At 42.5% G+C, this 27,125-nt stretch overlaps 5 protein-coding genes across 17 annotated transcripts in view; 1 reads left to right on the plus strand and 4 right to left on the minus strand.

The window, feature by feature from the left end:
* LOC117140948 (ankyrin-3) overlaps positions 1 to 1,476 on the minus strand; it is a 55,023-nt gene extending 53,547 nt beyond the window's left edge. For 3 of the 9 annotated variants that reach the window (XM_033304162.1, XM_033304163.1, XM_033304164.1), the window contains exon 1: positions 753 to 1,476. In XM_033304162.1, coding sequence (XP_033160053.1) covers positions 753 to 1,238 — 486 coding nt within the window. In that variant the 5' untranslated portion in view covers positions 1,239 to 1,476. The remainder of the gene's footprint in view (positions 1 to 752) is intronic. The other 6 variants (XM_033304149.1, XM_033304148.1, XM_033304157.1 and 3 more) reach the window with 4 other exon arrangements.
* A 1,393-nt stretch (positions 1,477 to 2,869) lies between these two features.
* Positions 2,870 to 5,045, plus strand: LOC117140957 (probable medium-chain specific acyl-CoA dehydrogenase, mitochondrial). Its single transcript, XM_033304178.1, has 3 exons — positions 2,870 to 2,978; positions 3,629 to 3,985; positions 4,046 to 5,045. Exons 1-3 carry the CDS (start codon positions 2,961 to 2,963, stop codon positions 4,928 to 4,930), a joined length of 1,260 nt encoding a protein of 419 aa, XP_033160069.1. The 5' UTR covers positions 2,870 to 2,960; the 3' UTR covers positions 4,931 to 5,045.
* Positions 5,046 to 5,343: 298 nt separating this feature from the next.
* On the minus strand, positions 5,344 to 9,987 carry LOC117140950 (tonsoku-like protein). Of its 2 annotated transcripts, XM_033304167.1 has the most exons (5): positions 9,613 to 9,987; positions 9,379 to 9,550; positions 6,811 to 9,324; positions 6,583 to 6,758; positions 5,344 to 6,523 (listed from the first exon to the last, which is right to left on the minus strand). In XM_033304167.1, exons 1-5 carry the CDS (start codon positions 9,881 to 9,883, stop codon positions 5,439 to 5,441), a joined length of 4,218 nt encoding a protein of 1,405 aa, XP_033160058.1. In that variant the 5' UTR covers positions 9,884 to 9,987; the 3' UTR covers positions 5,344 to 5,438. The 2 variants fall into 2 exon arrangements, with proteins under 2 accessions (XP_033160058.1, XP_033160059.1); XM_033304168.1 differs by lacking the exon at positions 9,613 to 9,987 and having other exon boundaries at positions 9,375 to 9,466.
* Positions 9,988 to 11,821: 1,834 nt separating this feature from the next.
* LOC117140951 lies at positions 11,822 to 16,281 on the minus strand. 2 transcript variants are annotated; one of them, XM_033304170.1, is made up of 2 exons: positions 14,768 to 16,274; positions 14,576 to 14,702 (listed from the first exon to the last, which is right to left on the minus strand). In XM_033304170.1, exons 1-2 carry the CDS (start codon positions 16,077 to 16,079, stop codon positions 14,668 to 14,670), a joined length of 1,347 nt encoding a protein of 448 aa, XP_033160061.1. In that variant the 5' UTR covers positions 16,080 to 16,274; the 3' UTR covers positions 14,576 to 14,667. The 2 variants fall into 2 exon arrangements, with proteins under 2 accessions (XP_033160060.1, XP_033160061.1); XM_033304169.1 differs by having other exon boundaries at positions 11,822 to 16,281.
* Positions 16,282 to 17,365: 1,084 nt separating this feature from the next.
* On the minus strand, positions 17,366 to 26,958 carry LOC117140955 (sensory neuron membrane protein 2). Of its 3 annotated transcripts, XM_033304174.1 has the most exons (9): positions 25,889 to 26,958; positions 22,586 to 22,743; positions 22,382 to 22,529; positions 22,157 to 22,294; positions 20,689 to 20,949; positions 20,189 to 20,621; positions 17,958 to 18,076; positions 17,771 to 17,896; positions 17,367 to 17,705 (listed from the first exon to the last, which is right to left on the minus strand). In XM_033304174.1, exons 1-9 carry the CDS (start codon positions 25,997 to 25,999, stop codon positions 17,529 to 17,531), a joined length of 1,671 nt encoding a protein of 556 aa, XP_033160065.1. In that variant the 5' UTR covers positions 26,000 to 26,958; the 3' UTR covers positions 17,367 to 17,528. The 3 variants fall into 3 exon arrangements, with proteins under 3 accessions (XP_033160066.1, XP_033160067.1, XP_033160065.1); XM_033304175.1 differs by lacking the exon at positions 22,157 to 22,294 and having other exon boundaries at positions 17,366 to 17,705; XM_033304176.1 differs by lacking the exons at positions 22,157 to 22,294; positions 22,382 to 22,529; positions 22,586 to 22,743; positions 25,889 to 26,958 and adding an exon at positions 21,448 to 22,110 and having other exon boundaries at positions 17,366 to 17,705.
* Positions 26,959 to 27,125: the final 167 nt, after the last annotated feature.

Raw genomic sequence — 27,125 nt, forward strand, 5'->3', positions numbered from 1 at the left:
TTGATGGCCCGGAGACGCGCCAGGCGCCAGCAGGAGTTGTTAATGCACCCGCAAGGACGACGGAAGCCCACTGCCGATGACTCACTTGGCATTGGACACAGTCGGTCCAAGGATTACTATTGCGTCACTGCTGGGATGGCATGGGATGTGTTACACTTTTGCTCCAAGATTATGGTTGCGATTATGGTCCGAAAAGTTGTGATTCATTGTCACTTGCAAGGATGATTCATATGGGTAAAGCTTAAAGATCTTATCATGGCCAAATTGACCGAGAGTTGACAAGTGGGTTATCGTGATTATACGTTATTGTATTCGGTAGTTAAGTTACTGGTGAAAGTATGGAGAAATACATCCCATAGAAAAACTAGAAGTCCTTTGATATCAAATTGAATTGTAAACTTTAGTTACTTTAACCAGTTGATATATGACCTTAAAATGTACTTCAGCATGTACTTCCTAGAAGATGAAAAAAGGATATGCCAGGCCTAATTATAACCTAACAGATACATACCCAACATTGGCTGACTTACAGCTTTAATCCTTAAAGTGGATAAACACGGATATCGTAGGAATATGAAAACTTATTAAAGTCATTTAAACTTTATGGACTGCAACCCGCTCCCTAGGCAATTGGGTGTGACCTCTAACTTTGTCCCCTGGAGTTCTGATCACGTGACCATCTGTATTAAAAGGGGACCAACCCATTCCCCAGATCCCAATCCAATGATGTAACCCTGGGCAGGACAACTCACCGCACTCTGGTGTCCTGTGGGGCAGTGCTCGTGCTTGTTGGGATGGTGGTGGGTCTGTTGCTTGTGGCTGGCGCCACCGTTTGCTCCTTCATGGTGGAAGATCTGCTCGTGCTGATGCTGGAAGTACTCGTAGTGACCGATATGATCCGGATGGTGCTCCGTCGGTGGTGAATGGATCCTCGAGGGCGGGCTGTGGTGCTGTCCCTTGGAGGCGTGGCCGGAGGTGGTGCCGGAGGTGGTGCTATGATGTGCTGCCTGCTTCTGCGAATGGCCACCTGCTCCTCCATGATGACCACCGCTGCTGGTATGATGACCATGTCCGTGGGCATGATGGTGATTGTGGGTGGGCGGCGAGGGCATGTTGTGGCCGCTGTGGGGCAGATGCGACGAGTGCTGCACACCCACCTGATGTCCGTGGTGGTGGGGCACATGACCTTGGGACGCCTCCATCAGCGTGGGCTGGATGTGGGTCACAAACTGGGCCATTTTGCCGCAACCTTCAACTACTGCTCCCTTTTTGTTGTGGTTTCTTTGCGGTTTGGGCTTAGGTAACACTTGTTTAAAATTTCACTCCTCTATGAGGCTCTTTTTTTTGGGGGATGGCGGGGTGGCACTTTTATATGTATCCCAAGAGTGGGAGTGGGTAGCACAAGAAAAACACACACTACGGCTGGTTTGCGGACGAGTTGTGGGCGACGGAGGATTTGGGCTCGGACCGTGGACAACCTTCTCGCAGGAGCAATGTCAAATGACTGACTAGGAGCAGCTATCCCAGTTGGGCCTTAGACGCCACAGGACTCGCCACCCGCCATCGCACCACCCGAACCACTTCGGCTCCAGCTCGGCTGTGCGTTCGTCCTCGTCCTGGCGGAAGAGCTTTAACCGGACCCAGTTTTATGCGCCTGGCCTGGCTGATAAGAGATACCACTCGCTCCAACGGCTGATTACGACTTTGGATGGCTGCGGATGCTGATTTAATGATGTCTTCGTGCCGCGCCACGTAGTGCTCTGTTTTTTATATCTGCCTGTCAACTGTGTCACGGACTTCCAATTCGTTGCGCTGGAGATTTTTGGTCGCTGGGAGGCGGGGCTGCAATCTGTTATTTTTAAAGCAGCCAGAGGAACATGTTCCGTCTATTTGTGTCAAGCGAGAAAGTATGCTCCGATTTTTAAGCACCTAACAGGTGTCAGCGAAGTCTAACGACTAGGGAATATCCTCTGAATTTCAAATTATTTAATTTTTTATGATTTAAAGAAATGTCCACAAGCATTGAACAGGGAAAAACGGAACTAAAAGTTAAAGTGAATGAATTCTGTAATTGTCAACTATAACAAATATTTATTCATTTCTTCTGTCTTTGGAATACGAAGACTTTTTTAAATTAATTATATCTGAAGGACTTGCAAGGCCTCTGCCAAAGAACATTTACAAGCCTAATATACCCGATTGTGTTATTTTATACCTATTGCCCAGAAGCAATGCGTTACGTTGTGAACTGAAAGCTTTTACCTTACGTAGTTTGCTGAGCACTACGTTGAAGCTATGTTTTATTAAGCTTATTTCGTAGGGTATTTCGTGTGGTACATTGATTTCTTAAAAAAGGGGGTGTGTCTCTTCATACACATATGCCCATGTACTTGAGAAAACCTCGGTGAAATGGACAGTTGGTTTTTTGAAAATATTTTACAATACAATTTATTTAAGTTTTATACCTCTATATTGAAATAACCATTTTAGGTAATTTTAAATATATTGACAATTCAATAGAAAAAACATTACATGTGTCGTGTTAAAATATATCAATTAAAAATCTATTTAAGTACGTACACAAATAACTTTAATATTAAACCGAGGTAAAAACAAATTTGTGAACTCTACCAGAAGCTCTGGAAAAGTTCCATCAACAGCGCATACAAATGTCTACGAAATCTTCCCTTATCTCAACCTCCTGCATATAGGTACATATGCTTGTAGTTCGTTCGTCACCACGATTCTGTAGCTTTTGCGACTGCCAGCGCAACAAAGTCCAATGTCCAAGCGTCGCTGCTATATCGCGATGAACAGATGTACATATGTATGTACATATATAACATCGCTATACCGGCGCATCGGCAACTCGTTTGGATCATTTCGCTGGCAGCCACCGACGAGTTAGCAAGGCGACCTAGTTAAAACTCAGGAAAATACGAAAATAAACCCACATTCAAATGGCGTTCCTCAACAAGGTGAGCAAATCAGTTAGTTTACAATGCAGAGAAAGTGAAAAACACAAAGCTGGCAGAAATCATATCCAAAGTTCTATCACCCTAGTGACGACAGCAACTGTTGATCGTTCGCGATTTGTGATCGTACATATATATATGTACCTACCTACAAACATATATTCGAGTGGGTTCCGTTTCGAAAACAATTTGTTGCTGCCTATCTGTTAGCAATCATCTGTACTTTGCCCCCCTGTGAAAGTATTATTAGCGGCGTCTAATGGCGGCTTATTGTGCACTCTATTTAAATCGGAATGCGAACTTTATTGGCAGGGATATTCGTTATCTGTTTTATGAAAAAATAGAATGTGATGGTGGGTTTTGAACCTCAAACATCCAAAGTCCCTCGTAAATACAAAAAAAAAACCTTTGTCTATGATCATGATGTTGTTGTATTAATTAAATACATACGTAGTTGACCCATTTTATTTGTTGCTTGTCGTTGAGATTACTTCACGGTCAACTTTGTTGTTGATCTGACTATTTCTACATGTTCATTATGTATTCCGATAAACACTTGTTTACCAGTTGACTTCCAATATAACCAGCAAATCTGTAGGCAACTGTTTGTATGAAAATATTGCTAAATATCAATCCAATATCCGAAAATCCAGCTTGCTGCGCCAGCCCTGCGCCAGTTGGTTTCCCAAAGTCGCGCCTACGCCGCCGTGTCACACGTCTCGCCCAATGGCACCTCCTTCGCACTCACCGAGGATCAGCTGCAGCTGCAGGAACTAGCCCGTAAGTTCACCCGCGAGGAGATCATCCCGGTGGCCGCACAGTACGACAAGAGCGGCGAGTACCCGTGGCCCATCATCAAGAAGGCCTGGGAACTGGGCCTGATGAACAACCACATTCCCGCTGATATTGGTGGCCTGGATCTCGATGTGTTCACCACCTGCTTGTCGGCCGAAGAGCTGGCCTATGGTTGCACTGGCATCATGACCGCCTTGGAGGCTAGTGGTCTGGGCGTAAGTCAAAAGTCATGTCCATTCACGGCAAGATGATCCAAGCAACACGTTCTTTCTTAGCAAACTCCTGTGATCCTGTCCGGTAACAAGGAACAGAAGAAAAAGTACTTGGGCCGCCTGCTAGAGGAGCCACTGGTCGCCGCCTATTGTGTTACGGAGCCCGGAGCAGGATCCGATGTGTCCGGCATCAAGACACGCGCCGAGAAGAAGGGCGATGAGTACGTAATCAACGGCCAGAAGATGTGGATCACCAACGGTGGTGTGGCCAACTGGTACTTTGTGCTGGCCCGCACCAATCCGGATCCCAAGTGCCCGCCCAGCAAGGCCTTCACCGGGTTCATTGTGGAGCGCGACAGTCCCGGACTAACGCCCGGCCGCAAGGAGTTGAACATGGGACAGCGCGCCTCCGACACGCGTGGCATCACCTTCGAGGATGTGCGCGTGCCCAAGGAAAATGTGCTGATTGGCGAGGGAGCCGGTTTCAAAATTGCCATGGGCACCTTTGATAAGACGCGTCCTCCAGTGGCCGCCGGAGCTGTGGGTTTGGCCCAGCGTTGCTTGGATGAGGCTCTCAAATACGCGCTGGAACGCAAGACCTTTGGCGTGCCCATCGCCTACCATCAGGCTGTACAGTTCATGCTGGCTGATATGGCCATCGGTGTGGAGACATCCCGTCTGGCGTGGCGTCTCTCCGCCTGGGAAATCGACCAGGGACGTCGCAACAGCTACTATGCCTCCATTGCCAAGTGCCATGCCGCCGACATGGCCAACAAGATTGCCTCCGATGCCGTCCAGATCTTTGGAGGCAACGGCTTCAACAGCGAGTATCCCGTCGAGAAGCTGATGCGTGATGCCAAGATCTACCAGATCTACGAAGGTACTTCTCAGATCCAGCGCCTCATCATTTCCCGAAACATGTACGAGGCTGCTAAGGGTCAAGCCTAAGTCAGTTTTAACTAGGATTCCTCATCTCCATTCACCTCATCAGTTGTCATGCTCATTGTAGACACATTCACAAATCCGATTAATAAAGTACAATAAGTAAATAATTACAAGAAAATATAGATCATTGAGTGCCATTTATCTGTTGAGGGAAATGTTGTATTAATGGCACTTGGTAATTCTAAGGAACTACTTATTACTCAAGTTTATAAAAGGAATGAAAAATTAAGCTAATTCTTAATATTTCAAGTTTCTGTAATCTTGCCCTCACTTACCCCCAAAAGTATAGAGTCTAGACCATCGCAAATTATTTCGCCAGCTATCATCCATTGATAAGATAAGCCCTGTGGGGGCTGAGTGTTTGTCCTACTTAGGTTCAACGAATCGCTGTTCTGCTATCAACTGAACGATAAGACTTACTGTACTTAGATTTGCTATATAATTGTCAAACAATAAAAAATGCTCTGGGACATACAACACAATGAAATGGTTTACACATGATGAGACTACACTATTCCGCATCGCTTCCATCAGCGAGCAGCTTAAGTTGACCTTTGTACCGCCCTCCAGTTTTCCGGCTATTCGATGTGGTCAGCATTTTGGCCTTGTCTCCAAACTGCAGCTGCCAAATGGACTGAAGTGTTTCCAAGGCTCCTGGCATGGAGAACACCTGCTCATCAACTGTTAACTCTAAGCGCATGGGCAGCTGCTTTAGTTGTTCGAGTTTCTGCAGACGAATGTCATCCAGAAGATTTGTACAATTAACGGCCAAAAGGCCGCGTAGTTGAGGTAGTTCATCTAATATGTATCCAAGAGAAGTTCCACTTAAATTGCTATTATCACTGATATCCAACCATTGTAGCTGCTTGGCTTTGGCCAAGTGCTGGCTGATATTGTACATATGCGCATCGCACAAGCCGCAGCCAGCGAGCTCCACTCGGACAAATCGTTCGCAGGTACCACCTTCGAAAAGCGTAACCAGGCGCTCACTCAAAGCAAATCCACTGGCATCGTCGAGGGGCCAGCGCATATAACTGAGATTCAATTGCTCCAGCCGGCAACTATTGAGCTGATCCGTTAGCCGACGCACACTCTGCTGGCTAAGTTGATTAAAGCTGATATCAAATCGCGTCAACTTATTGAATCCCAGGTCAAAATCCTGCAGCTCCGTCAGTTCACATTGAGCAATTTGAAGGCATGTCAGAGCTTGACCAGCGGGACTGGCACAATATTTGCTAAGAATCCTTACGCTCGCATTTCCCAATGGATTCTGATTTAAATTTAGCTCCTCCAAGAGCTCAAGTTTGTCCATGCCTTGAGCGCATAGCAAAGCTTCCAATCCATGGGATCCAATCGCATTGCATTGCAATCTCAGTGCTTTGAGTTGAAGCAATGTGGGCAGTGACTTCGCTAGCTGCTGACATCCCTCGTTGCCAATAAAGTTGCATGATAGATCCAAAACGGTGAGACGAGCTTGATGGAGAAGTGCCTTGAATATGGGTTCGGTTTTTTCAGCGCGCATCCACAATCCTGAAAGCTCCAGCATATTATTGGTTTGCGAACGCTCCAATAGAACCTTCACCTTGTTATCCACGGCTAAAATAAAATATCCATTAGTACTCAAAGGAAATTACTCTAAAACAATGTATTCTTACTCTTCTGCATTTGCAGGCACATCTCTTCATATCGCTGTGAAAGCGGTGATATTTTCCAATCCAGAATAGTTGCCATTAGCATGTTTTGCTCAAGGGCTACACTAACCGGGTCGGTTTCCTCATAGGCAAAGCCATCGGTTGTCTTGAGTCGCAGGAGAGGTGTTAAACCAGTTAGCCTGCAAAATATCATTGAAATCAATGAATAAGACTAACTAACTAACTACAAACTTGTTATAACGCCTTCCAGCTTCCTCAGCAAGCCAACGAATGTTAATATCTTGCAGTTTCTTCCGTTCGATAGGCACTAGTAACAGCTCGTCCTGGATTTTCACTTTAAATGACACAGTTGTGGCTAGAACGGGAGTAGTTTGCACCTTAATTGGTGATGATTTTGCCGGAGAGATGAGCACTTGAATGGTGCTCGTAGTGGAATCAGGTTCAATGGTGCGCACGCTAAACAACGAGGTGGTGCCATCCTGCGAGGATTCACTGCCCAAAGGACTTTCGCTCCGGAACCGACTGAACCCGCTGTCCAATAGAGTGGCTTGATGCTTTTTTCTACTAGAAGTTGCAGAACTGCTATGGTTGCTACTAATGCTGGAGGAGCGAGAGAGGGTTAGTTTACGCATTTGTTTCTGACGCTGCGAGTATTCGTTTTCCGGAGTGGCCTGCAGCAGATCATCTTCCCAGTTTGTCGGCAAGGATAAGGCGGAGTCTTGAAAATTTTCTTTAGAGGTTCGCCTACTTAAATCTCCAGAGTTAATGCGCTTGCGTTTTCGTTCCGGTCCAACATCATCAATCAGCCAGTTATCCGCATCCACCTCATCTTCGCTTAGAAAAGCATTCCGTTTATTTTTGTTCAAAGTGCTGGTGCTGGGAGGATCATCGTTAAGACGGTTGGGTCTTTTTAGCTGCGCCATAACACTTCGGTATTCCTTGCTGGCACTTGGTTGGGTTGAGCTGTTGGGCTTCTTAGCTCCATATTCACTTCCTGAACGGTTGTGACTTAAAGACCTTCGATTGCTCTCGTGAAGAGCCTCTTCTTCATCCTCTTCCTCTGACAGGCTGCCACGCTCTTCCCTGCTTATTCTTTTTGCATTGGCGTTGGTTAAAGGACGGGCATTCTTATCACTGCAGATGCCAACCTTGGAAAGCGTTCGTAGTAATCGCTCTCGTAGTTGGGCATATTGCGCTTGTTCGCCATCCACCAGCTGCGCTCCCTGGCGCCACTTGTCTAGTCCAGCAATGCAGGTCTCATTGTAGTCTGTTCGTACAGTGGCATCTGCTCCGCGGTCCAGCAGGAGTTCAGCCACATCCAAAAATCCATTGGAGCAGGCGTCGAAAAGTGGAGTAATTCCGTCGCAACTGGTTCCGCCCTTGTCGTTAATGGCAGACGCGGCTCCCTTGTCCAATAGCAACTCCACAATCTCGCGGTAACCATGGTTACATGCCTCGTGCAATGGAAGCCATCCAGCGTGATCTCGTACATTGACCGTGTGTCCCTGGTCGATTAGACGCCTCACCAGTTCCAGATTACCCGATATACACGCCTGATGCAGCTGTGTCTCGCCCTTGTTGTTCTTCTTAATGACAAGGGTTCTGTTACCGCGTGTGGTTCTCTGTGGACGTGGTTTCTCAGTTTCATCCAGATCACTGGCATCCGAGTCCGTGAGGGTGGCCAGATCGAAATCGTCGTCCCAGTCAGGCGTATTTTGCTGCACGGCAGTCCCTCCGCCGTCCGTATCTTCTTCATCGTCGCCCACGCTGTCTTCCTGATCCAAATCAATGCCCTTGGCTGTTGCATCCGCCTCCAGATTTTCAACAAGAACTTGCATGTTATGCTTCAGCATTAGCCGCCTCAGTCTGACCATAGCAATCTTTACCAGCTTGTCAGAGGAGCTCCCAGCCTTATCGGCTTGCCGCAGAGCCTTTTGGTAAACATCGTGAACAGTCCAAAAAGGATGTGACTGCTGCTCGCATATCTCGGCAATTGTGCAGAGCGTGGTGAACGCCTCTGAAGGAGAATCCTGGTTTATCTCAAACTCTTTCCACAGGTACTCCAACGCCTTGTCAAACTGTCCATTGTCTCGGTATGTCTGATAGAGACTCACATAGATGGGCACCAGGCTTTTGCCACTTTCCTGATTGAGCTCAGCGTTTTCCAACATTTTTTGGTAATAAGTCAGAGCTTTCTCATAGTTCATCAGATGACAGCAACCGTCGCCGAGTTTCTCGTACAGGCTCTTCAATTTGGCATAGTCTACGGAACTGGTAAGTACCAGTTCATCCAGCGTCTGGCAGACTTTGACTACGATTCTTAGCTGCTTCTCAATATTCACACGATCATTCTCATCCGGTGTGTTTTTCTTGTAAGCCTTGGTGAGTATTTGCTTGGCGCTGGCAAAGTCTCCCGCCTTGACAAGAATCTCTGCCTTGGTTATGAGCGTCTCGCAGATCTTCTTAACCTTGTTTGGCAACCGCTTTGCCACCTCCAAAGCCATATTGCAAAATCGAAGCGCCGCCGTTGCATCGTTCTTTTTGCAAGTGTAGAGCAAGCTCATCGAAATATAGCACAAATGGGTCAGGTCCCACAACTCATGCGTTTTGCTGATCTTAATGGCTTTGTCGATGTACTCGATAGACTCTTGAAAAGCTTCCATGTGCTCCTTCACCACGCCGATGTTTAGGTAGCAGCGAGCTTGCATATCCAACTGCTCCAGCTTCGAAATCTGACCTGAAAGTCTTTCAAATTGTGTTATGCAAGCCTATGTATTCGTCATAATGATGACAACCTACTCTTTGATCAGCAGCAGGCTGCGAAGGAAGTTCTTCTCGGCCAGCTTTAGTTGCTCCATTGATCCGGAAGCGGAACTGTCCGCCAGGCTCTGGCCGTGCAGAAGATGTACACGTCCCAAAGTGGCATAGGCTCTCTGCTCCTCCACCTGGTTCTTCAATCGTTTGGCAATCTCTGAAAATGCAGATTTGTCGGATTTAGAAGGGGATCCTTTCTTCAGATGCTAACAAACTAACTCAGATAATCGTTGATGTGATCCTTTGCTGCATCGTAGTCGCACAGCAGCGTGTACATCTCGCCCACCATCCTCTTGGCCTTGGCCGTCTCCAGTTCCTTGCCCATGGAGGCGTATATCTGGGCCTCCTGGACATATTCCCTGACCGCATCGGTGTACTTGCCCTGCTGGTTGTAGAAGTCGCCCAGCTGGTTGCAGCTGACTGCCACCTGATCTCGATTGCCATCGCTGCGCGCCTTTTCCTTGCGCTTAAGGTAGCGCTTCTCTTCCATTAAATAGCACAAACAAAAAGGGACAAGGTGAAGAAAAAACAATGCAATAAATTTCACGACATTCCAAACATTTTATTTTGCGATCGGCGGGAACTAGCGATGAGCAATCACAATTCGATACTATCGATGCTCGTAGAGATCGATAAAGCCATCGATTATTTCACTGATTCGATGCCCTGAAAACAGAATATGGTCATATTGTCGTTTTTGATCAATTTTAATAAATTTAAATATTTAACCGTTATATGAAGTGCATATGAATTATATGCTTAATAATTAATAATTTTAAATATAATCCTTTTTTTTCAAAAATTATATATTATGCACTTACTAGCCAACATGAATTAGACAACCCAAATTGTAAGTAAAATTCGAATTTAGGAAAGCTTTCTACTGCAAATAGGGATATGTACGTATCTTGGAAATCTTGACGCGAAAGCTTTTTAAGCGAGAGGTCAATTAAAAAACCTATATACACAGAAACGCTGGGACAAACACGAACTGTGCTTATGGTGCTATTATTGTTACCCCAACTGTACATATATACACAGATGATCGACTTCGGTATACATAGGCTTCGGGTCGTTTGTTATGCTTCAGCTCAGTTTTTTGGGACAGAACTTAAGAACCAGAAAACTCGACCACAAATTGGGTTATTCTAAGTATATACATACACTTATGTGTGTGCCGATCCCTGCTTTTAGTTTATGTTGGACAATAAACACATTTGCGAGCAGTATTCATCGAGCTTTTTGTTTGTAAAGTCCACATTGAGTACGGTCAACTTTTCTTGAAATAATAGTGAAAAAATAAGAGAAACCCTTTTACAGCTAAATTAAAAAAAAATGTAAATGCTGAATAATTGCTTCTAAGTGCTTCGCGCCAAAATAGTCGCCACAAAAATCCCAGCACCAAAAAAGGTAGAACAAAATTCAACATCTTAATATTTAAAGCTCCGGAGTAAAACTTTTCCTGATATTTTTTAAGATCCCATATTAAAATATACGGAATTGTTGATCCTTTAACAATTTCGGATAATGAAACATTTTTTTTGCGTACACTCGAGCTATAATTTCTCTATTCAAAGTCAAGTTCATTGAGAAAAAAATGTTCTATGAAATTACGCACAGAACATTTTTAATATTCATAGCTAAACTTTCATCATTACTCCTATTAAGATTTGTATATTATGTTATATAGTGGAAAACCCTGATAAGCAAAAAACCACTCGTAAAGTTTGATGATTGGCATATAAATTCTTTAGTTTTCGTTAAATTGAGAATTTCATATTATTATAACATATTTCCGTGCAAAAATATTTCTTATTTTCTTATTTCACCACGGTTATCCAACTCAACCAGCGAAATTTATAATTAATGCAAACAATTTATTACTTCCATATACTCATAGATGCAATTGATATTAATTTGAAACCATATAAATATATATATTGAATGATTCACCGAGTTGGTATTTGATTGGTAGATAAGAAAAGTTAAAGGTTTCTGCGCTTGTAATTAACACTGTGAATGCTTAAGAATACAAAATGCGAATACTTTTAGGCGTTTTCAAAAAGACTCGTTAAAAAAACTCGACTTATTTAAAATATATATAACCAGACCTTTATGATTAAAAGGTAATATGCAAGTTGCTGAAGTGAAGGAACATTTTTGGGGAAAATTCAAAACACGTATTCTTTGGCTTCGTTGATGTGCTAACTCGGTTTTTGTGCTAACAAGATTCGGCCAAAACCGGGTTGTCGAAAATTAATCAAAGCTGTTTAACACCACGATTCAATCGCACTTGGCGACATTCGGCACGTTGTCAGCTTTGCCCGCCAACCAGTCTCTGAAATTGAATTAATTTTCGTAAATTTCGCATTCGCATGGTTTTTATTTTTATTTTATTATCTAAATCCTATTTAAAAGGCTTATGGATTAATTATGCATGAGTATTCTGCCATTAAGTTTAGCATATTTGTGTTTACATCGATCAATAACGTATATTTACAAGTCTCGAAAGTGTCACACTAATGGAAATCCCATTAGTTCTTGTTCCAATTCAGGTATACATCAAAGGCACTTTTTGGCCTACTTGTAGTGTTTCTATTTTGACCAAAGTCGTAAGAAAGTACGGTTTTTGCTCCCGTTTTTACCTTGTTTTCCTGATATTTTGCATAATATGGACTAATGGTAGTTTGATTTTGATTTACAACTAATGTGGAAGCTTTTTGATTTTGTGCTGTGGTTTTCTCGAACTTAGCCTTGAATTTCTGGAAAAACGGATGGTCGAAGGGATCCTTAGTGGTGACACTCTTCTTCGTCGTTGAGGTAAATAAGTATGGCCTTGGTGTGGTGCTTGTTTGACGAGTGGAAAATGCCGTTATCGCTGAATAACGAGTGGTGGATCTTGTCGTGGGCGGTTGCCGAGTTGTTGGTGAGTAACGAATCGTTGTGCTTTGGCGAGTGCTTGTAGTTGAGCGTGTGGTGGGTTTATTTATAGATACATAATGATATGGAGACTTAGTTGTTGAGCGAGTTGTCGAAATTGTATGATTTCTTGGTAAATATATTGCCGAGTTTCGATTTGTAGTCTGTGTTATTACAGATTGGTGGGTTGTTGGAATATATCGAGTGGTTGTAAGTGGTCGAGTTGTTGTGGAAGGCCGAGTTGTGGATTTGCTTACTGTCGAATAAGGTGTTGTGGGTCTTCTTGTAGTTGAATTTTGTTTTTGAGTTGAAGAAATTGGACGTCTGGTGGTTGGAGATGGTTTTCGAGTGCTTAAGCGTGTAGGTTTGTACGTAGTCAAACCTACTGTTGGACGAGTAGTTGGGGGAGCAGTTGCACCAGTAGTTGTACGAGTAGTTAAACGAGTAGTTGGATGGGTAGTTGGATGGGTAGTTTGCCGAGTGGTTGTACGAGTAGTTGGATGGGTAGTTGGACGAGTGGTTGGACGAGCGGTTGGGCGAGTAGTTGGATAAGTAGTGGGGCGAGTCGTATATATTGGGCGAGTTGTTGAACGAGTCGTAAATACAGGGAAAGTACTGGAACGGATTGTAGATGATCGAATGGGCGAACGAGTTGTCGGTGGAGTGTTAAGGTAGATCCCTGGTTGAGATGTTGTGCGAATCGGCCCATTAGTTGACCGGGTAGTTGCGCGAGTAGTTGGACGTGAAGCTGCCGCAATGGTTGGACGAGTATTAGGTTTATTGGTTATCACCGATCGAGTGGTTGAGGTTGTATAGCGATTACCACTTTCTGATATTGTGGGCTTAGCGGTCGTGGAAGTTTGCCATGACCATAACGGCAAGCTAGTTGTTTTGGCCGTAGTTGAGACAGGTTTTGTTGTGGACGCTGTCAGAGGTTTCCGTGTGGTTGTTGTTACAGATTGCTTTGTAAAGCTTGATGTTGTTGCTACTGCTGCAGAGGTGGCCGTAAATTTAATCACCTCATTGCGGAAGCTGTCGCTGCTGACATAGGGTCTGCTGACCAGCTGAGTGGACTTAGATGGGCTCGAGGGCTTGGGCTGGGGCTTGATGGGTGCTTGAGCAGGTACAATTGGTTTGCCAAGTAAACTGAGGAATGGGTTTTGGGCATAGGATGCACTGTCATGGGGTTTGACTTCTTGTGAAGCATGTGAAGGTTTAACAGATGGCGTTACTGAACCAGGGGCTTTCAGGAAGGGATTGTGATCATAGTTGGGTTTTTCGGTAGAATAAACAGGTGCTCCTTGTGTGGGAGAGGGCTTGCTCTGAACTTGACCATTGAAAAATGGATTGGTGGCATAGAGTTTATTTGTTTTTTGCTCCTTGGGAGCTGATACATTATTCGTAAGTTTATTGGTATTTAAGGTGGGCTGAGGTGTCTTGGCTGCTTGTAGGTTATGCAAAAAGGGATTACCAGCATATTCCTGACTAGTTGCTGTCTTGTGTTGTGGTTTCTCTGGCCCTGACTGATGAGGCTTAACCTGGGGCCTCTCACCATAATGACTGGTCTTATCCGCCTCTGAAATCTCATTTCCATGGAAGCAGTCACTCAGTTGGGCCAAGTTTTGATTCCTGCAATGTCCATTGTAGACAGTCCAGGCATTGAATCCATCTCCCGAGAGTCGTGTGTGTTCTTCGTGAATGGTGCGTATGCACTGTACATCATCGGATATATCCGAGTCCAGCAAACGATCGCATTCAATGTGACAGGCCTTACCACTTGTCTGGTCATGGGTACACCAGTAAATATCGCTGATTTGAAAGAGGCCGTGATCCTCGCTGCCATCTGTATTCAGTTTGCCCACAGCTGCTGTATTGAAAGAGGATTCATGTTCGGCTATGCACACCCATGTGGGAATCTCCCTCATGGGAAACTTGTGTCTATGGTAAAGTTCCTTAGCCAGCTCGCAGCGATTGTATATTTTTGCCTTCGGAGTTGGAGATGTCTTCTTAACCAGCTCGTTGCCCTTCGATGGTTTCGCGACTTCCGCAGGCAGATCTTTACCATCAAAACAGCTGGCAATATCGGCTCTAGTTTTCTGCCTGCAGTGCCCATTGTAGACAGTCCAGGCGGTGAATCCATCTCCTGAGATTCTGGTGTGCTCCTCGTGAATGGTCCTCACGCACTTGACATCATCCGAGATGTCCGAGTCCAGCAGGCGGTTGCAGTCGATGTGACATCCCTTGCCGCCACTATCATTGTGTGTGCACCAATAGAGATCGCTGATCTGGAAGAGCCCGTGATCCGCACTGCCGTCCGCATTCAGACGACCCACAGCAGCCGTATTGAATGAGGATTCATGCTCGGCGATGCACACCCAGGTGGCCAAATCCTGCATGGGAAACTTGTGTGAGAAATACAACTCTTGGGCTAACTCGCAGCGATTGTAAACTTTACCCGTGCGTTGATAGTGTGTTTGAAAGTGTGTCTGATATTGCGGTTGATACTGTGTTTGCTGTTTGTGAATATAGAATGGGTTGGCAGGGGTTTGGTTTTTAAGGGGAACTCCAATGGCATTGGGATGTTGTCTGGGAGGATTAACTGGGCGTGGTCGCAGGAAGGGATTGCCCGAATAGGCAGCCACATTGGTTTGGTAACTCAAAACGGGCGACGGCTGCGGCGGGCGATAGTATTGATTCACGACAGGAGCAACTGGCGTCTGATGCACTTGAACCTGGCCATATTGATAGGCATAGCTGACCTTGGATTTCACAGGACCTCCTGCAATGGCATTCGGATGATGCTGCGGCTGATGAGCTGGTGGCTTGGCAAAACAGGCTGCAACCTGTTCGTAGTGCTGGTTCAGGCAGTTCCGTTTGTACACAGTCCAGGCATTGAAGCCATCTCCCGAGATCTGAGTGTGCTCCTGGTGTATCCGCCTAATGCACTGCACATCATCGGATATGCTGGAGTCCAGGAACTGATTGCAGGTGGCGTGACATCCTTTTCCAGCCCTCTGGTCATGGGTGCACCAGAAAAGATCGCTGATCTGGAACAGACCATGGTCCGCACTGCCATCCGCATTCAGTCGACCCACGGCAGCTGTGTTGAAGGAGGATTCATGCTGGGCTATGCACACCCAGGTGGGAATCTGCGGCATGGGTAGCTTGTGTTGGTAATACAGTTCCTGGGCCAATTCGCAGCGATTGTAGATTTTTCCCTGTGGCTGGATTTGAGCCACCTGATGGTACTGCTGCACTGGATAGCTGTGAACCTGAACCTGTTGCGGTTTATGGTAGGACGCAGCTACAGAAAGAGCGCTGCTGCCAGGACCTCCACATCCTGCCACATACGAATTTGCATCCTGCCGACAGTAAGCATCATAAGCCTGCCAAGCGGTGAATCCATCGCCGCTGATCCTCTGATGCTCCGCATAGATTTTCCTCACACACAGGACATCGTCGGCGATGTCATCGTCCCGCAATCTTGAACAACTTAGACCACAACCCTTTCCTTGGCCCGGTGGCGAGCACCAGTAGACATCGCTGATCTGGAAGAGACCATGGGAACCACCGCCCAATCCAACGCCACCGCCAAAGGCAGCCGTATTGAAATCACTCGAATGCTGGGCAATGCACACCAAGGTGGCCACTTGGGCGGCAGGAAGCCCAAAACGATGCTGCAGCAAATTGGCCAACTCACAGCGATCGAAGATCTTGGCCGTGGCCAAAAGCGGGAGCAGCAGGCAAACCACTGGCCACCTCAACATCTTGATCTGTTCTGACACGCGAACCCGCGGCTATCACTCTTATATAGAACACACAAAGCACACACAAAAAAGTGGAGCAAGATCCTTAGGTCATTTGAAATTCAAATTCTTACAGCGATTTTTGACGCGTGTATATGGCTTTTTGTTTTTCGCGATTTAAATTCGATTTTTTAATTTTTTTTTTCGATTTCCAGCTGGCTGTGTGCGTTTGCGCGTTTCGTTGACGACTGAAATCTCCGGCGGTCGCATCTTCAGCCCAAAGTCAATTTGAATATGACGACGACGTCGACTGCCGAGCGAGACAAACTGGTTGTGGCTATTGCATAATTACTGCGGCGGTCACAGCAAAAAATTAAGGTTCTCGGCCACTCAAGAACCCAAGAGATTGGAAGCGCGAAAAGACTACAGAATTATCGAATCAACCATAAAAATTGGTTAGAAAGTTCTGCAGTCGCCCGGGCCATTAGCTCCTCATTAATGCGAAATACCCGTATTTATGGGACGGCCGAGTGGCGAGTCGCGAGCGATTTTCACGCGTTTATAAACGCGTCGTAAGTCTCAATCAAGAGATCGACAGGCGCTATTTGCGGCTGTCAATCAATTCCCGAGATGGGGACCCCACCCCATAGATAGTGTCTCAATCGCATTGTAATGCAAACACCTTGGATCGTCTTCGTGAAATATATTTGTTTGCATCTCTCGATTGACCAAGTCGCTTTTTCGTAGTTCGTTTTTGGTTTTGGCTCCGTTGCCTAAGTTTTTGCTGTTTCTATGATAGCCAATTTGATGCAATATAAACTGTTTTAATTGCCGCTTTTTTTGTGCAAATTGGTGGGCCCAAAAACAGTTGGCTGATTGATTAATACCCGGGTTCCCTCATTAACTGGTCTTGAACTTGAGTCATGGCCAGAGAGAAGGGAGGCGGTTTGATCAAGGCTTTGGCTATGCAAAGTGAATCTTGTGGTTAGCATTGATTTAGAAGTCCGAAAAAATTAAATGGAATGTTTAAACATTTTGTTGAAATTAATTTTCTTCGAAAACCAGACATTCAGATATTCATGAGGAGTCCCTAATTAAAGCCACAAGTCATGCCACATATTCTCCTTCTAAGAAAAATAAATCATGTTAAACAAATACCAAATAATGCTAGAGTGTAAATCGATTTCTAGGAATCAAGTGTATTAAAGAAATGCAGATCCATAGCACGACTTAAATCGTAATATCCCAAATTTCAAATAAAACAATATTTTCATTCATTCGTAGTAGTTTTTCTTGTTTTTTTTTTAGTAAACGCTAAATCACAATACAATAGAATCACATTTAAAAAATAAATTATATACAAATTCGTAGACAAAAACTTCTTGTGTTACATCCACACACATAATAGTAGTATAACAAATACATTTTTACATAACTCTCAATAACAAATACCGATTTATGATTAATATCTTACTTCACGGGCGGCTCCACGACACGCCCCCTTTGATAGATATAGTATATCAGGCACGCAACCGCCACCCCAATGCCCCCACACAAGGTCGCCCAGTGGACGATGTTGAGGGTTTTCAGTGTGTTGATCAGTTTCTTTTTGAAAAAGGCCACCATTTCACCATTGAGTTGAATGCCCTGCGAATAAATCAAATTTACCATATTATAAATTTTAATTGGAATTATATTTGGGATTAACTAACCTCTTCCACCCAAATGGCGGGCATCAAAACTGTGGGCAAATTCTCCGTGATGCCGATGCGATTTATGCTCTTGAGGAACATATTGAACTGAACCCTTTTGCCGCCTTGCAAAGGCGTGCCAGTCAGCTAATGGAATAATTATAGCTGTACGATTTTTCTAGATCGACTATATATATATACTACTTACCGACTGCACATCCACAAAAGTCTGATGCTTTTTGGCATCTGGTTTTAAGCCTCTTATCATTTTGCGGTACTCATTCGAGGCGCCCAGCATGTGCGGCAATGTCAAAATCACAGGGGCATCTATATGCAGATGGAACAATGAAAAATATATTACTTTAAGTAAACATTATAAAAACAGACTCCTTGATTTGCATAACCAGCTCCTTGAAGCATCTGTCTGCATTCCAATTTAATTATTCTGTTTACATTGTTGAAATAATTCCGAAAGAAACTGGATAATGTGACCTTAATAAGACGCAGCTACTTAATTTAAATTTAATTAAATTAATTGGAAGATACGTTTTCATAAGTCGCGGAAGCTTCTTAGCCTCTCATTACGTTTTCGCAGAACAACATTTATTTATTTACTTAACTACTTGTGATGTCTGTCTGAACCAATTTGTAAGAATTTCCTCATCCGACAGAATATTTCAAATGCTCATTACCGAAACTGTTAACTCACGTTTGAACAATTAAACAAAAAAGAAATACGACGAAAGGAAGGCATTGCCATAAGAATCTCAAGCATGAAACGTGCGCGATCAGCAAACACCTAAACAAATAAATATGATAAAAAATCAAAGTTAATGCTTCAATTTGTAGAGCGTTCACATCACTTGAGAACTTCATAATGAAGAGCGGCTCATTATATCGCCTAGTTGAATGAAAGGCAACACTTTTGATTTCAAATGCGCAATGCCTGCGGCGATTTTAAGATCAGAATGCGAAGCAAAACGTTTTTGCTTCACGAATCTCGAGTGTTAATTAAGAAATTAAACAATCGAAGAAGATCAAAGCCAGCCCACACAGGTTCGAGATCATCGAAATCGGTATGTGAATCTATGCTTAAATCAAAGTCGCAACGAAAAGCGTTTGCAATTTGTCGGCTAGGAGATGATGGCGCGTGTTTATTGAGAAATCTGGAGATTTTTTATATCTTTTAAGCCATGAATTTTAAGTTTATTACTTGTGTTTCTTGATGCCTTCAATTTGCACTTATCAAGCTGCTGATTTGCATATAAAACGCATTAAAATTCAAACTAGATCTCGCACCAACTGGGATGCCACGATCACTATTTGATTTATAATTATAATTATAATTACTCAGCTAATCGACCGCAAAACTTGGTGACAGAGGCGAGTGTTTTAAAAGGTGTCCACTGGGGTAGTTCTACTCGACAATTAAACACCATAAGACAAACAAAATGACGACATAAAGAGGCTCATTTGCATAACAAAATACGAAGAGCAGAAATTGTCAAAAATTTATTCCAAATATTTCCGGTTTCCCTGGGTTTTGTCGCACAACTTCTACAAAGCGGAAAGTTCATTGCTTGAGTCTTTCGTTTATTTTTAGTGGTGATCAGTTGTTTGGCCGTCTTACAATGCTCCAGTTAATTATAAAGTTTATATAAAGGTGATCAAGCAATCATAACAATCTGAGTTAAGTATCCACAAAATATAAGATAACAAACAAACTATCAGATACCTCAACTAAAAACATAAATAAAATGCTAATTAAATTAAATCAGTATTATTTCAGCCAAAACAAAATGATGATGAAACTGGACTTAGCTTGAAATCAAACTATTAATACTCTAACCAATTTTGGTTAGCAAAATCAAAGGGGAATTTATTTGTAAGAAGTAGGGTTTATTGATTCTTGGGTATTCATTCATGCCAAGGGAATCCCCAAGTTTGATGAATTTAAGTATCTTGCTTTCATTGTCTGAAAAAAAAGTATGATTATTACTTTGTCGAAAAAAAGAGCCAATAAGTTCTGCAAAGTTATAATACTCTCTGTCGTTTTTAAAAGTAGATCGGCAACACAGAAGTCTGTTGATCGTCAAAATTTATGGAAATATTTTGATATGCAAATTTGGAATTTATCGTGAAATAACATGAGGAACTGCAGATAAGCGGAAGATATGGTAACATAACTGAATTCTAAACATAAATATTTGTGCTAACGCGACATATTTAAGCGTTGATATATAACATATTAAACTTTATGACGGCGCTTTACCCATTTGGAATTATTAGTAAAACAAACACGGAAATGTTATATGGTATCAAGCTGAAAATATTTGTTTAACATTTCGTTTTCACATGCTTTCCTGATTTGCTACATTGTTTCCATATAGTTGTGAAGGAAACTAAAATGAATCTGTTGAATGTATTATAATAACTCACCCAAACAGGTGGTCAAATCCAAGGCCCCTGCATACAGGCAACCGTTTTTCCTCTTGATCACATTCGCCAATTTGTCAACACAGAAGCACTCGTTATCATGTTCCGGACCAATGTCGTTGATAAAGTTCTCGCCGATAGAGTACCTATATCCAGGAATACCCTGGTACTGTATATCGGTTTGGTAGAACAACTGCACCGATCTGCAAATATCCGCGCTGAAGATGTACATGGAATCCCCTCGCTGGCGAAATGGCGGATAGGCGGAGGCATCAGTTCCATTGATTTGATTACAAACCGAAGTTTCGCCCTCCGAACTGGCATTCAGCCACACCTGCAGGTTGTGCGAATCATCCAGTTTTTGTATCTCCAATACCCTCATAGGATCACCTTTTCCAGTATGCACCTCGTAGACTTCGTGTCCGGAACCATTTTTCTACGGGAAAAGATATAATATATCGGGGTTAATAAATAATTCTAATAGTTTTTGATGTAATACTTACATGACCGAAGAATGAGAATGCCAAGCTGCCATCGCTCTTCTCCCTGATAGTTTTCGATCCACTTTCCTTGATCTGGTTACAAATTGCCTTGGCGATTCCTTGCGGATTAATGCAGAATCGCACTCCATCGAAAAGATATTCCCTTACAGAAGTGCTCACAAACATCGATCTTGGATCGTTGAAGACCGCCTTCAGATTGGCATTCAGGTGGACCAGCAGTAAAGCCAGGCCAGGATCGTTCTCAGAGATTTGCAGCACAGACTGAAATAATCATGTATAGATATAGATAAAACACATATTTTGAATTGTGTATCTTGGATGCGGTAATCACCAAAGCTAAAGGGCAAGGCAGAAAAAGTTTAGTATTTTAAATGTATTTGAAAAGCATTAGCAGCAGGCGGAGCGGTTAGCTATAAATTAGTAGCAAGCACAAGCTCAAATTGTTATTATTAATTATGTTTTTGAGTTGAATATGTGTGAATATTGACGTTTCCAATCATTCGGTTTTCAGCTGCCGTTTCCATTGGCTTCTCCTCGCCAGCCGCCAAATCGACTCGACAATTTATCAAAATATTTACATAGACGAGAGAGACCCAAGGTGAGTGCCAATCAAAATTTTGCTATTCTACATCTGATGTGTATGATCTTGACTTTGGCGTTTTGAAGTTTCAATATTGAGTAGGAGATGCGCCGAATTGCAATTAATGTAATTAAATAGTTGCGAAGCTGTCAGCAAAGCTGAGTGGCTGGTCAACTTACTTTGACACCATCGAAAATGCTGATCATGATGCCATGTACCCAGCTAAAGGGCGCTATAAGTTCAAAGGTCATTAGATTCGAAATATTGGTGTCCATATCACAGCTTATTTAATCAGAATCTCAAGTGCAAAACGCAACTAACTGGGTGGAATAGCATTTTATCATAAGATAAATTACCCGTCGATTTTTTAGATTCGGCAAAATATGTTATCTATTAATAAATAGCTTTTTTCCATCATTAAAGTTCTAAGTTTGATAACCCCCTTGATACAGATTCCGATTAAGATCCCGACCTTGCTCAACCGAAAAGTTAAGTTGGCATAATTGGTGCAATAAAAAAATCATTAGCTTAATAGCTCATAAGCCCACGATATCCAATGACGCACGTCTGGGGTAGACCATTATTAATAAACAATAAACTGAAAACGGTAAATGAAAGGAATAATAAATCGGTTGGATTGCCCGGTCCCAAAGCAGAACAAAGACAAATAGCCAGCCGATGGTGTTGGTATCGTCCATCGGAGAACCGTGAAAAGCCATTACCAGGTCAAGTTAAAAGTACCCACCCAGGCATGCTACTGAGTAAATCTTTGCATATAGTATCTACGTATATGGACAAAGCCGAATTCGTTTGGGCTCTATTGAAAAGCAGACCATCACCAGCTGGGAGGGTATCAGACTCGATTAAATTAGTAGTGGATAAAATTACTTTACGTTTCCCTCGAATACGTTCCATCAATCGTTTCAGGACTCGTACGCCTGGCGTTTGATTCAATCGAGAGTTAAGCCTATTGGCAAATCCCTGAAAGATATCTGTGATTTCCCTTTCGAATACTTGTAAAAATGCCTGCAAATTCATTATTAAGATTTTAATTTCTCAAACGGTATTTCGATTAAAAAATTTGCTTTTTTCTATGCCGGTTTCTATACCTACATTCATGTGCATATTGAGAGCCACAATTCGATCATCTTGGGTATATGGAGCCGAGGCATCGGCATCGAAATCGAAGTGCACATTTTGCACATAGGAAATTTTCGAGCCATCTCTCGAAAAGTGCTTCACTTTCTTCTGGCGGAATTGTCTACGAATTAAAAAAAACTTTAGTTAGTGCACTTTATTTATGCTTTTTAAACTCACTTGTATACATAGGGTCCTATTTCCTCGACTATTGGTATGGCACCTTGTTGAATCCTATCCGAATTGGTCACATTGAATATGTAGACTTTGAAGTTCAATGGCTGAGGTAGGTTCACAAAACGTTTGAATTGTTCCGAGCCATCTTGTATAACAACGCTCTGAAAAGATAGTAAATTACAAATTATACTACTAAAAAGGCTGTAAGCTAACCATTAAATACCAACTAATGTTCTTAATCCTACAATATGTATAATTAAAATCAGATTTTTAATATGCTTGTATATTAACATTAATATTAACAGACCATACTTTAATACTGCTCATCACGCGACTTAGTTGATTATTTATGACATTAAATGGCGCCGAGGGGGCCATAAAAATCATATCAAAATTGTTGCCATCGATATCAAACTGAAGTCGTGCTAAGTTCGAAACCTGTTTTCGGTTGAAGATAATATTTTTCTCGAAAATGCAATTTCTATTGTTATTTTGTTGTTTTGATAATCTGTTATAATTATCAACGAAACGAAGGGGATCATTGACCAAGGGAATATTTGCATCGATTTCGCATTTTATCAAAACAATACAATTAATTAGGCGGCGCTTCTGTGTTTTGTCCGAAAAAAACATTTCCCATGCTGGAAAAAACCTTTGCTGTTAACCTTCCATTTTAATTTTTACAATCCAGTAGCCAGAAAAGTATTTACAGTTCACAGAAAAAACAAAAATTGGCAAAACATAAAGATGCCGACCGAGAAACATAAATAAAAGTGGAAAACAAGCTCAAAGCATGACCAGCAATATAATTTTATGGTCTGCCCCTTTGCACTTGATACAATTGAAGAATTGTCAAAAAAAGGCTGAACAAAAACGGGGCTATATATTTATATGGCTAAGGCAGATCTCAAGGTCAATGCACACGCAGTTCGGTTCAGCTCAGCATATCGAAGAGCATACAAAACGTTTGATTAACCTCAAGAGCCAAAGAGAGGCTCAGCCGACGGCTGACAATGGCCCAAAAGTCATTCAGAAAAAAAATACAAATAATTGTTGCGAAATAGAGCGGATTTGGCAAAGAGACAGGCCGAAGCGAAACGTGTTTCAAATTCGAAATTCGCTTTAGATTGGATTTGGGACAAGAATGTGCTGGGTCAAAGGGGCGTATGCGTAACATCTATCAAATTGGCCAAGGGTTTGGCTGAAAAGTTAAGGTTCCCTTAATTTTTTTTTTTTAATTTATAAAACAAAAATTTTGAAATTGTTTATTATTTGGCCCAAAATGTGGGTCAGAATGATGGAAAGAAATGGTAAACAGCGGGCATAAAGACCCAAAGAGTGCGATTGTTTGGCATTGCTGGCGGTCCAAATTGCACAACAACATTTTTCTGTTGACCATCGAACCGACTTCAATTGCTTTGAATTTCAATTTCAATTCATGACTCGTTTGTTTATGGCCAGTTTTTTTTTTTTTTGTATCTTTGGCGCCTGCATTTGAATTTTTAAATATAAATGCTTAATGTGCAAGGGACGGACCACCACCTTCAAGTTGAAGGCCCTACGATTTTCGAGGGTATTTTGGCCATTCTAGATCGGATCTTAAACGCGTGCACACGGAAGTTCATTGCTAACGATGGCTCGTAAAAAGAGTTTTGCGGCCCAACAGCGTTATGGGTGGCAAACAAAAGTTCCAGGGGCAGAGCCATATAAAAAAAAGGGCAATTAACTTGGCTTCGCTACAACAATTAAAGCAAAGCCAACACAACAACACTGCGTACAAAAAGATAAAACTCTGTGTTTGCATTCTAATTACAATAAAAAACAAAAAACCCAGCTCAAAGTCAACCCAAGTACTTCTAGTTGCCTTGGCAATGAGCGCCGAAGATGTCACGCCTGATTCAACGAGCGTGTGCCTAGCGATGGGTAAATAACCTAGTACTTTATATAGTATAACTTAGTAACATTTTTAATATTCTTTAAATTTGTAACCCTATTGTTGAGTAAATACAATGCAAAGCTAATTGTTATGATACGTCACTTAACAATATGTTCTTTATGGGTTCTCACACTTTTTGTACAACTTATAAAATAGTTTTGTGGGTACTAAACAGAGTGACCCAAGACATTATGATGCTTGAAGTAAAAAGTAATAATATTCAACCAACCCAATGCCAGCCATTAAAACTTGGTCATAAATAAAATGCGTCGAAGGACAAGAACCTGCATCGTAATTGAGATGTTTGTTTTTGGCGCTAATGGGTTGAAAACCCCAATAATAATCAAATGCATTTGACTAGCAAATTAATTCGCTTTGCTCATGGCATTTCAATTGCATTTGGCATTCGGTTGGAGCGTGACCCAAGGGATCTGTTCTGTAATACCATTGCAACATCTGTGTAATTATTTCGTTTGATATTCGGATACATTTGAGGGAAATGAGATTGCACTTGTTGGCCCAGCAATTAGACTTGTTACCGAGCGTGGAAAGCGTTGGTTTGGGCCATGTACAGCGATGTCATTACGGATAAGCTGAATTACAGTGGATTGGTCATTTGCTATGTTCTAACCTTATGGATCGGACACCCTTTAATAATGAAAATCCACAGTTAATCAGATGAATGAAAAAATGTCATATAATCAAGAAATTACGAATAAATTCTAGTTGTTATTAAAGCTTTCAATGCTATAATCTTGAGAATTGAGAAAACCTGTTCTTACCACATATTGAGTAATTAAATCAACATAGTCCACTAATTGAATCTTATTCATCACTTAGAACTTTGAACTTTCACTGACTCATCGATAGCCAAACCCACTGCAATTCTATGGAACTTATTCAATAAACGCTGTACAGCTTTCATTTGCCACTTGCCGGTCAGCAAAAATCAACAATAGAATCATTTTTTCGCCTTTGTTTGGTCAGTGAGAGAAAATGTCTGTGTGAACTTTGAAAACTAAATATTTGACATAGAAACTTTGTGGGGTTTTTTGATGAAAGGCTAGGCTTGTTAGCTCGAAGTGAGTAGAGAATTCGTTTAAAATATTATTATATTCTTTGATTTGTCATTAGATACTTTTTAGGTACATTCAAATATGCCATTACTAACTGAGATTCCAACATTTGCTTAAGCAATGAAACCGAATACTTAAAAACTTGTTCTTGTAGGCATATATTTTTTTGTAAGTATCATGGTGGAGCCCATCAATCCACAAGCCACATAAACGCAAGGCCGGCTTTCGTGTTTATCCATTAAAATTCTTCAAGTTTTGTGTAATTCTTCAACACCTTTTTTTTGGGGGACTCACCTGCTCGACCTTTTTGTGTACCATGTTGGGGAAGAGAATCCAGCCGCAGTAGCCGCCCAAGACGGCTACGCAGACGCCCAGGGCACTGACAATCAGAGACCAGTGGATCATTTTCACAGATACGATCGGATGGTTTGGGGTCTACGACGATGATGGGGCGAGACCCATTTATCGGGTTCCCCTCTCTGAGCCCTCGATCGAAACGCCGGCAACAGGTATGGAATCTTTTTCGGGTTTCGGCTTTTTTGTTTTTGGTTTTTAGTTTTTGGTTTTTTTTTTCTGATCCAGCGGAGCTTTGGCCTGACCTACGTCAAGTGAGAGCCGGACTTGTTGGGGTGTCGATCTGGTGTTGTTGTGGTGCCGAAACAAAGCGCACTATTTATAAGATACCCGTTTTGGGGCTTTTTTTTTTTGGTGTTTGTTATATATAATTTTGAAATAAACAAGTTGCCGAATGCGATGCGACGCGGCTGCTTTACTATATCGTATTATGTCCCTTATAGTGAGGGAAACAACTATAAGCGTATGCGTATATGTGCGGGTTTTTAAGTACGAAAACGGGTTTGGCTGCTGTGTTGCAGTGAAAGCTTTTTTCCGCCATCAGCTGGTATAATTAAAATATTTTTGTTAATTATAATTTGCGCTTGTTTTTTTTGCCTAATTGGGTCGAGTCACAACTTCACACGCGCCAAAGGAATCGTCTTTTTTCTCGTCTTCCCCATCGAAGAATCGCCGGCCAAATGACAATCGCGGTTAATGGTGGCACATATTTATTTGATTCTTGGTTAACGTAACGTAAGCGAACTTGGCCGGAAAATGGTGGGCGGCTTTTGGTTGCGATTAAAATCAGCCGCGCATTCAAATTAATGGCCGCACGCGAACGGTGAAAAATGGGGGGAAAACTTCCGCCACAAAGCGAAATGAATCAGCGGAACAGCACAACAATTTCCACCGCACTTTTGTTATGGAGTTTTGGTACTGAGGTGCGATTTTATTGATATTTTCTTGGCAGTCCACTGTAGTAGCGCTCTTACGATGTTTTTCGAACCGGAGATCCAACCGCTCGAGACAACCGCTGACGACTGGCAGAGTTCAGGCCAAGCTGCGATGACAACGCTGTGACTTATGGCTTTCGGCTTGTAGTTTTTTGGCCAAAAAGCCCTAGGCCAACCTCAACCGATCGCAGAGAGTTCAAAATTAAAGAGCGCATGCGCAACGCTCCTCGAAACTTTTGTCG

This window comes from Drosophila mauritiana, chromosome 3L, assembly GCF_004382145.1.
Source record: "Drosophila mauritiana strain mau12 chromosome 3L, ASM438214v1, whole genome shotgun sequence".
In the NCBI taxonomy this organism is placed as follows: Eukaryota; Metazoa; Arthropoda; class Insecta; order Diptera; family Drosophilidae; genus Drosophila; species Drosophila mauritiana.

Excerpts from the sequence above, each read along its gene's own strand:
- LOC117140957 (XM_033304178.1), top strand. Across the intron at positions 3,986-4,045 it reads TGGAGGCTAGTGGTCTGGGC|CAAACTCCTGTGATCCTGTC; the intron begins GTAAGTCAAAAG and ends GTTCTTTCTTAG.
- LOC117140950 (XM_033304167.1), bottom strand. The coding sequence starts at position 9,883 with ATGGAAGAGAAGCGCTACCTTAAGCGCAAGGAAAAGGCGCGCAGCGAT. Across the intron at positions 9,551-9,612 it reads TCACATCAACGATTATCTGA|AGATTGCCAAACGATTGAAG; the intron begins GTTAGTTTGTTA and ends CTGCATTTTCAG. Across the intron at positions 9,325-9,378 it reads AGCCTGCTGCTGATCAAAGA|ACTTTCAGGTCAGATTTCGA; the intron begins GTAGGTTGTCAT and ends ACAATTTGAAAG.
- LOC117140951 (XM_033304169.1), bottom strand. The coding sequence starts at position 16,079 with ATGTTGAGGTGGCCAGTGGTTTGCCTGCTGCTCCCGCTTTTGGCCACG.
- LOC117140955 (XM_033304174.1), bottom strand. The coding sequence starts at position 25,999 with ATGATCCACTGGTCTCTGATTGTCAGTGCCCTGGGCGTCTGCGTAGCC. Across the intron at positions 22,744-25,888 it reads TACACAAAAAGGTCGAGCAG|AGCGTTGTTATACAAGATGG; the intron begins GTGAGTCCCCCA and ends CTATCTTTTCAG. Across the intron at positions 22,295-22,381 it reads CTCTCAATATGCACATGAAT|GCATTTTTACAAGTATTCGA; the intron begins GTAGGTATAGAA and ends ATGAATTTGCAG.